Source organism: Rhopalosiphum padi, chromosome 1 (assembly GCF_020882245.1).
Source record: "Rhopalosiphum padi isolate XX-2018 chromosome 1, ASM2088224v1, whole genome shotgun sequence".
Classification (NCBI taxonomy): Eukaryota; Metazoa; Arthropoda; class Insecta; order Hemiptera; family Aphididae; genus Rhopalosiphum; species Rhopalosiphum padi.
Window position 1 is genome coordinate 21,167,596 of NC_083597.1, and position 10,243 is coordinate 21,177,838.

The 10,243-nt window shown below is 24.8% G+C and overlaps 1 protein-coding gene across 4 annotated transcripts; it reads right to left on the reverse strand.

Moving 5' to 3' along the window:
- Window positions 1–1,171: 1,171 nt before the first annotated feature.
- On the reverse strand, window positions 1,172–9,941 carry LOC132917585 (acetyl-coenzyme A transporter 1-like). 4 transcript variants are annotated; one of them, XM_060978384.1, is made up of 10 exons: window positions 9,713–9,941; window positions 8,148–8,397; window positions 7,964–8,090; window positions 7,614–7,773; window positions 7,106–7,260; window positions 4,557–4,747; window positions 4,275–4,459; window positions 2,986–3,112; window positions 2,326–2,541; window positions 1,172–2,126 (listed from the first exon to the last, which is right to left on the reverse strand). In XM_060978384.1, the coding sequence occupies exons 2-10, from the start codon at window positions 8,352–8,354 to the stop codon at window positions 1,980–1,982; spliced, it is 1,515 nt and encodes a 504-aa protein (XP_060834367.1). In that variant the 5' UTR covers window positions 8,355–8,397; window positions 9,713–9,941; the 3' UTR covers window positions 1,172–1,979. The 4 variants fall into 4 exon arrangements, with proteins under 4 accessions (XP_060834367.1, XP_060834370.1, XP_060834369.1 ...); XM_060978387.1 differs by lacking the exon at window positions 9,713–9,941 and adding an exon at window positions 8,839–8,857; XM_060978386.1 differs by lacking the exon at window positions 9,713–9,941 and adding an exon at window positions 8,628–8,726.
- Window positions 9,942–10,243: the final 302 nt, after the last annotated feature.

The following is a 10,243-nucleotide window of genomic DNA, read 5'->3' on the forward strand; positions in this document are numbered from 1 at the left end:
GGTATGTACACGTTAGCTGCTATCTAAATTATGTATATTAAAAAGAACCCATAAATAATCTATAATATTAATATAAAATATACTATCGTATGATATAATTTTATTACGTCTAAAAGATTAATGGCGTAGCACTAGCACACATTTCTGTATAGATTACGGAAATACCAAAAATAATAAGTAAAATTAAAACTAAGCCCCTCTCCCTGCCCAAGTCTCTGGAGCCACCCCTGTTGTGATCCAATGAATTTCCTCCAACCTGCAGCTTCTCTCGGTGTAATTTCCTTTTCATTATTTACAGATTTCAAATCAATGAAAAATTGTTTTAAAGGGATCAATCTACGATCAAGTATACCTGTGTTTAGGAATGTACTTCTCTGTACTTAATTAAAAATTAATCATTTATTTAAAATAATATAATTATTAGTACCTACTAATAAGTATACTTCTTATACTTTATACTATATAATCAAATTTTATTTATAAAATATATTTAATATTCACTTTTTATTGTAGCTATGTTACTATAGTATAAATGTATAAGATAATATAAATTTATATATTTTAAAGTCTATACCACCGGCGTATAAGTGTAATAGGAAACCCGGGACGCCACAAGGCGACTTATGTATGCCACTCTCTAATTAGCCCATTTCAAATTTCGCGCTTTTTTTATATCATTTATCAATGAATACGCAGTTCAAGTTAAGACTTATGAATAATTTAATTATTGAATTATTTATTATTAATTTAAATATTTTTATTACAATATTTAATTTCATTATATTTTATTTAAACAAATAGACAGAGCAAGTATAGTCGTATAGATCATAAGTATAAATTCATATAAGATCAGTACAAAATCATAACTCAATCTCCAAAGGATTATATTTTAGTAATAGATAGCACATTTAGCTGTGATACTATGGAAACTACTCTCATACAATAGTAGATATTTTTTAATGGATCAAATGATAAAGCAGTACAATTTATACTTATGCATGAGAGCCAACCATGTGATAATTATAAAAATGCATTTGTGTTTCTAAAAATGCATTACCAATATTATGCTTTTGGAGGGTTATTGATAGATCTTTTCCAGGGCTGTATGGGTTACAATTTATATTTTTTATTTTAGGTATTCTACAACATACAATTTATTAGTTACACTTACTTAACTTTAAAAAATAATATATGCACTACTTTATTAATATACTAATATGTAATATTAATGTGGGTATGTATTAACACTTTTATTCTAATTACTAACTTACATAATATTATACTCTAATAAAATTAGCGATAAATTATACACCACCTATAGCACACATGCACAATGCATATATAATATTCCTAATACGCCTCCCGACGCGAATGACAGATACCAATTTACAAACACCAACGAACATTTATATGCATAATCGAAGTATAATTTCTTATCTAATTAAGTTTATTTTGTAAATAATTTAAGATTAATTTTAAAATTAAATAAAAATATAACAAACACTTGTCGAATATATAAGAATCCATTAAACGTATAGACATTTTTTTTTAAGTTTTATAGTAACTATATCATACTGTTTTTAGACTTTTTTTTTAACTTAAAATGTGTAATAATAATATGTAATGAAACAGCTTTATTATATATTAACTTATAATATCAAATATAAAATACATATATTCGATAACATTTATAGATTACATAATAATCAAAATATATATTATATCATTATAAATTTATAACTGTATAAATAAAATATTATAAAACAATGTAAATAATATCTATAACTAACAATATATAATATGATTATATCATATAACTTTCAAAATGTATTGCTTTTTTCGTATGCTCCAAACTTAATTTTTGTTATACATTTTTAACAAAACAATTTCAATATCAAACTTGATACTTATAGTTGTTAAGTTTTTTCAATTGGTTTCTTTTTTTATTCACTGTTTCCGTCAAATGGCTTATTAACACATTAACCGACCAATCTTATAGGTTGATAATTGTTAAGCTTATTTCTAAATGCAAAGTACCATATTGATCCGATGACTATACATATGGTAACTGTTATATAGTAACCATCCACGTACACTCCACAACTTCCTCCATTTGCAGCACATACCTGTATAAATTAAAATGAATGTACACACCATATTATAATATTATAATCATATAAGAATTTTGAAACACAAAAATATTAATTTAAGTGTTCTTTGGTGGTTAATTATAAAAAATATAGGTTTATAACGTATACGAAATGACTTATATCAACTATAAATGAAACATTTATCATATAACTATAAAATAAAAGTTAGTCTTACGTTTTTTAAATGTGGAGTAAGACAGCTATTTTGGGTGTCGGTTGAACATGTACTAAAAGTTAGAAAATCAATCATTTTTAGAACCAAAGTATTTGGTATTAACCATCCCAGAAAGTAAAATGTATTAAATAATGCCATGTACGTGCCACCAAAACATGGATCGCTTAGTCGACAAAAGAAAGCGTATAATGCTAATAACATGAAAAAACTCAGCATCTGAAAACAAAAACAATAACTGAATATACGTCTTATATTATTATTATTCTATTATTATTTTTCAATTAACATAAATAATAATTTTCCAAATATTTTTTTTTTTATTTGTTATTTTCAAAAAAATTATTATATAATTATATTATTGATATTGCATTTTCCTCTTATATAGTTATAGGTACATATAACAATATATAGACAAGCACAGTTCAACTTTTATTATAATCTATGTCAAGGTTTATTCAATAAGAAAAACTTTAATGTATCTAAATATAAAAGCTGATTATCAAATGATTGCAATATAAACAGCATAATATTGTCACTCTTTTGTCAGCGCAACATCTCACCTTGGCTTTATACTACAGCCTAAAGGATTATTGAATTTACTTAAGTATATGAGCATAATTATTATGAATCATATGTCTATTTATATAAGTGGGTACTTGCCTCATTCACTGCAAAAATAAATACTAATAAGCAGTAATAGTAAACAGGAACTTTTGTATCTCCATTATTATTTATTAAGCTCGGCGTGTAATAAATCAATACCATGTACGCAATATTCCAAATCAATCTGAAACGTAATTAATTCAAACATTTTTTTTCTTTTTTACTACATACATTTAAGTTGGTATAACTTTCATATAATATAAATAATAATAAAAAAGAAAAATGATTTACTGGCTTTTTTCATGTTTAACCGACAGCAAAGGAGGTTCTGCGTGAACAATACTACTCCTCTGCTGCCATAATTTATTGATGTATACAAATTCTACAATAATAGTGTAATACATACAGTATACATTGATTTATTTTCTTATGCGTATACGTTTAATATCCTATAAAATAATAGCCTATGTGACGATGACTTCTACCGGAGTTGCTTAATCAACGATAATTAATGAAATAATTATACACACATTTTTAAAGGAAGTAAACTAAAACTTTTAACACTGAAAAAAAATGCAGACATTAAGGAAGATCTCCCCCACAGCAATATATCACCCACAACTGTGAGATAATTTTTTTTTTAAAGATACTTTATTGTATTCTATTCGAAAAATGAATAGGTACATGAAACATAAAATAATATTATTAATATTAGTGAAAAAAATAAATGCGTATAAAATAACATGAAAAATAAAAAATAAATGATGATGTATATTATAAACAGAGATTCACCAAGCATACTCACTTCAGTTTTTCATTTAATAATAAATGTATTCAAAATTATTTTATTTTTGTTTGGTGGATTAGTGATTTTTAATCATATTTAATGATCTTATTTTCAAATACATAAATTGTGTATATTATATTTTAAGCAGTACCCTGTGGCAGACGACAGTATCAATGTATCTATTTCAAGTTAGATTCACCCGTTTTTTTTTTTTTGTAAAATTTTCAATTGGTATAATAATATATTTCCGCAGAACGCTTCCTAACGCGATGTAAAAAATCAAAGTATTTTAAAATATACTCCTTAAGTATACGTAAATATTTCAAAAATCGGGGTAATAATAATAAATTCATTATTAAAATAAATAATTAATACGAGCGCACTCAGTGTATCACTCTTTATATATAATCCGCTTACTCGCACTAATTGAAATCAATTAATAATAGTACCTATATAATGATTAGGAAATAAATAAATCTAATAGCATAGCCATTTTATCGATTAATAACGTAAATCATTTGGTATAGGTACAATTAATAAGGTTATATTTTATCTATACCTCATTGGTGTCATTGTAAGATAGTGATCCATGGCTTTAGGACCGGTGATGTATTTGGATACAAAAATTGGCATGATAAATTTTATAGCATACATGCCGGTCACTGTTATCATAATGTCATCATTAGATATGCCGGCGTCGACTAATTTCAAACTCGATGCACTGTCCATTGCAGAAAATCCAAACTATATTACATAATACATAATATGTTTATAATGTATTATTGATACGTATAAAAAAACATCATAACATAATATTTTCATGCAACTGAATAGTGTTTACCCTCGCTGTCAGCAAAGCAATTCCTAATAATTTTATTTCAGGCTTCTTTAAAATGTTCCATAATAGTTTATAATTTTGGACTACGCTGATCTTTTTGTGGTCCAATTCAAAACTATGGTCTTTCTCTCTTTTAAATATACCAATCAATGTTGTGATCAATAAAAATATAATGCTCCAAAAAAACATAAAACCTAGAAAAAATACGAAACAACAATTTATAAATTGTACTGTAGTTAACTATATTTCAGTATAGCAGTATGATATAGACATTATATTTAAAGAAACAAATAATTATAAGACATTTTATACTTAAATTTTAATTAGTCACAGATTCGCAAACATTTCTCGTTTAAATACAATTTTGGGCCCTTTGTCAAAATATCGACATTTTGATTCCGTTGTATAAACACCTTTTATAATAAATATCATCATTAAAATAATACATCATTTTAAATCTCAATAAATATAAATAAATCTTATTATGTCACGAGTGACATAAAGAAAACCAATTTCTACGAGCATGATAAATGTTTTTCACGACTCGATAAACCAAATTTTATGAATCAAAACATCAAATGGCAATAACAATATTAATCGGATATCTTATACAAAATACTCTTTATACTTTTCTAAATGTACCTATAGAAATTTTAAAATATATTACAACGATTTACCTATATATTTATTTATAATTTAACGGTTATTCTGTTGATATCCGACGGTGATGCCGAATGTCTAGTCACTTTTAGGTTTGGACCTTCTATGCTCTGAATCGTTTTTTGAGAGGGCCTCTGTCCTCGTCTCATTTCCTTTATTGTTCATTCAGGTTAATTATCGTATTTGCTTATTGTACAAAATTAGATTATAGATTTTAAATATTCATATAATATTTTTAATTTTTTTTTTTTAAGTGTCAATTATTTATTATACTATAATAAAATACGTAATAAAATTTTCAAATCACACAAAAAATAATTTTAATTAGATACAACAAAATACTAAAATCGTTATTCTGTGTAAAAAAATCTAATTTAGTCCAAATATTGTATTAAAGTGTCTATGGAAAAAACTGTGTTTACATATTACATTTGGATTTATTAAATGTTATCATAAAATTCTTATGAGTAACTGTATATTAAATATTCAAATTTGTTTACCAAGCTAACAACTTTTATGGATACCAAGGAAAATACTAAAACAATCAAAGATGTCAGACTTCTATAAAAAGCACAAAAAGGTACCTAATCTAAAAAATTGGTGAAAAATTCAAGTATATCTACGTTTAATTGTCTTTAAATTACAACAAAATAACAAAAACCAATTTTGTCAAATAACTACTGATTTTGAGTAAAAATTCCCGTTTTTACTTTATTAATAATAAAAGTACTGAGCATTAATACTTAATTTTTAAAGTAGCAATTGAATTATCATTCCTGACAGAAAATATATTGAAATTTAAAATTGAAAGTTTTTTTAAACCGTAAAAAGTATTGTTAAGACAGTAAAAAGGGGAGAAACACATAATTGATAAATTAATACATTCATAGCTTTGCATAAATGGATTTCATGGGTCTTTAAAATGTGTAATACGAGGGGAATATGACCAACTCCGTAATGAATAGCCTAGTAATTAATAGTCCTAAAACGACTTGAAAAAAATTGGTTTAAGCATAAAATAAATAATAAAAAAGCGTATTACTTCAATGAAAAGAAAAACCCAAATTGTTAAGAAACGAGAAATAAGTGAAAAATACTTCAATACTGTGAAGCTATAAATATTATACAGAATAAATTATAGATTATTTTTTCCATAAAAAGTATAATTTTATAAAAGTGTTGAATATTAATTTCGTTTAATTAAAAAATAATTTATGATATTTTAAACGTAAAATGGTTTAATAAGATAATTTTTTTCTAATACTCTTTGTATGATAATCATTAACTGATATTTTTATTTATGCTCCAATTTATAAATTGATAAATCATACAAATTTCAAGTTAGCAATAATTGATTTGTTTTTTTTTTTTTGACAATTTATATGTGATGGTATACTCGTAATTGAACAAATACTATGATCATCAACTTTAAGGTTAAATTCCGATAACAATTTTGATTTAGATGGTACTTTTGATAGGTCAAGATTGAAAATTCCGAGAATTTTTAATAATAATAACTTAATGATAAACATACGAGATACACTCGACTCCTAATCTACACAACAGAGCGGTTATTACTTATAGTACTTTCCCCGTTTTTACTTAAGTTTTATTTTAATTAAGAGTAATTATTTAAATATTGACAATCGCTGCTACATATATTGATTTACAATGGCTTTTTGACTTATGACTTTATGAATTATTAGTGATGATAGTGTTAGATATGTGATTGAATCTCATCAACTTAATTTTTATTGACTTGAATTACTACGTGAGAACTAATTTGAATAAACAAAAGAAATATTTTTTCATTAAATAGATAAATTAGTACAAATTAAATACATTCCTATATTTTAATATCTATATTCTATACTATATAGATTTATACGTACTTTGAAGTGTCATTAAACCACCCGTAGTAGGCGTAGCTCGAAAATATTTATTGTTGAAGTCCTCGGATACCAGTAAAATTGGGCCAACTGAACCGATAAACATTCCAATTGGTAATCCAGTAGAATTGCATGTAGAAGCATAACCCAAATTATTTCTACACAAAAATAAAATTTCAAATTACAGTGGAAAATCATGATAAACCATGAAAAAATGATATCCAACTCTATACAATTCTTAAAGTATTTTAAATACATCGAAACTAACATAAGCCTTAAATACAACTTATTATTATCCAATAACAGTGTTTTCCTTGTATGCTTTGCAATGCCGTAACTGAAAACAAATTTCGGGGAGGGGTCCAACATTTTTTTTAAATATAAATGCTGAAAATGTATATTCACCACTAAAATATTTCTACTTTTAAAAATTTCGGGAGGTTCGGACTCTTGGACCTTCCTCCCAGTTACGGACTTGATGTTTTGTATTTAAAATAATTAAACCACTAACTTTTTCAACATAGTTAACGACCATGCGTCAACAATAACATCTTGAATTGCAGACAAGACATTGATGGCGAATACCACACATACGATCATCATAAGGTTGGCTTTGCCTGATTTGGGTAACCAATCATCGATATTCTTTGCTGTATACATCATAATCGTTCCTATTATAATAATAATAAAATTATGTTTTAACAAAAGATGATAATAAAATAAATTAAAAATAAAATACATTACATCAATAAAATATACACTAAAATCATATTAAACTTAATCTGAAAAACATTTGTTGGTTTCTATTACACTGTAGTAAAATATAAAATACTACGATATAGGTAAAATATACATACTCACCTATTAAAAATTGAATAGGCAACAACCATGACTTTCTTCTACCAATTCGTTTAATGTATAATGAATCCACAAATGGAGCAAATAAAACTTTCACTGTATAAGGCCAAAGCACAATACTAAATAAAGCCTAAATTAAACCATAAAATTATGCTACTTTATATATTATAACAAAAAAAAAGGTTACCTGCTCTTCATAAGTCACCATTTTTCTACTCTGTAAAATAATTGGAAGAGTGCCCGATAAGCCTATTGGAAATCCTTGGAGGATGTAAAGCAATAACAACAAGTAGAAATTTAACCAATCTCCCTTCAAATTGGGTACGTTTGTCGTGGTAGATTTGCTATCCGCAGCTTCCTCGTGACCGTTTTCATATTTGTATAGTTTATTCATGATCAATCGACTTGAAAATTGATCACTCAAAATAACACGACACCTTTGGTAAAGAATACAAATATCAACAACAAACAGAAAATACAGAAAATAATAATGATATATTCAAAAATATTAAATTATATTTTTCTAATTTTATCGTATTTTAAATAATTAACAGATTTACAATAACTATATTATATTATCCACCTACCAATCAAGTTATTAAAAATATTACGAATTTCATTAGGAGATTTATGAATATAAAACTACGGATTCATATACTTGACATACTTTTAAAATTGATTTTTGGAAATATTTCATAATTTGAAAGTATACGAACACGCTCAGACACAATACAAGACTATTACAGAAATAACAAAATCAACACTAAAAAAATATACTTTTAAAAACATGCATACAATATTTATCCCAAACATCATTTAATCTAAAAATAATTCAATTAATTAAGTAATAAATAATAATAAAATGTATATACTAATACCATTAATGCCATACAACTAGCAGGTATAAATCAATTTTTAATACATGCAGTATTTATTCCATAAACACTTATGATCTTTAATATTACAATATCATTTGAATAATAAAAAATATTTATTAAGTTTCACATAAATTTACCAAACATTAAGTTATGTATCTATTTTACTTATTTTCCAATGAAAACTTAATAATATTCTGTATAATATGCTATATTAGTGTACCTTTATATTTTAAAATTAATCAGCATTATTCACCTATAATAATTCAAAACCGTAAGGAAATTTTTTTATACATAACTCTTGTTATCTATTTTAATTTAATGTGTTTTCTACTCAATTAATGCATTTAAATTATTATTATCCATTTTATATCAACTGTTAAATTTAATTATGTAACTATATTTATAATTTCATATTTTTATTTATTTTTGATCATTATTATTTAATGCATAATTAATAATTAAACAAACAAATTTATGATTACGAGTCTATAAAAACCCATTAAACATATCCAAAAATCTAATCGAAAATGTAATTTGTTTATAAACAATATTTTTATCGTTTAAACGATTAGTATTTGAAAATTTGAGATTTACTAAATGAATAATTAAAATAATACAAAAGAAAAAGTATACATATATTTAAAAAAATTAGGTAGTGCTTTCACTGGATGGCTTCTTCCCTCACGTTTTCATGTACAAAATGTATTATATCACATATTCTTATTGTGCCCAAAGGTACAGATTGTATATTTCTTGTAAAAAAAAAAATAAAAAAAAAAAAAAGTATTTGAAAATAAAAATGTTTAACATAGAATCATTGTGAAGTAATGTTTAAATAATATTATAAACACTTAAATGTTTTTCGATCACTTACTTTTGTAAAATGTTCGTGTAAAAAAATTAATTCCCAACACGTAATAATCGAAATTAGAATGTATTTTCACAGTAATCCCAGTTTTCGTTTATTTTATCTCATTTTATCCATGAACAATGCAAGTTTATGATTTAAATGCTTCGACGAAGTCCTACTCAACACGCGATATAAAATTAAAAATACTTTACGTAGTTAACGTTTAAAGAGTATACAACGAATGGTTGAAATTAAATTTTTCTTTACATCAAGATTTGTAGTGACCAATATTCAAATAAAAATTCCGGTTATAACTTATAACTTATAAGTGGAGAGTGGATACAGTGTGTTGACCTTCATATTTTTATACTGAGAGGTTTTATAGTTTCATACGCTCTAAGTCAATATTCAATGAAGATGAGACAAATTAAAATTAGATAATATTTAATATAGGATTATTACAAAAACACATTAATCAGAATATAATATTATATTATAAATGTAAAACATTTTCCATAACTCAATACTAAGCAATATTTTACCTAGACGATGGAA

Coding starts and splice junctions, on each gene's coding strand:
- LOC132917585 (XM_060978384.1), bottom strand. CDS start 8,354: ATGAATAAACTATACAAATATGAAAACGGTCACGAGGAAGCTGCGGAT. Junction 7,261..7,613: donor TCGTTAACTATGTTGAAAAA/GTTAGTGGTTTA, acceptor ATTTTTGTGTAG/AAATAATTTGGGTTATGCTT. Junction 4,748..7,105: donor TGGTTTAATGACACTTCAAA/GTACGTATAAAT, acceptor TATTTTTTCTAG/GTTTTATGTTTTTTTGGAGC.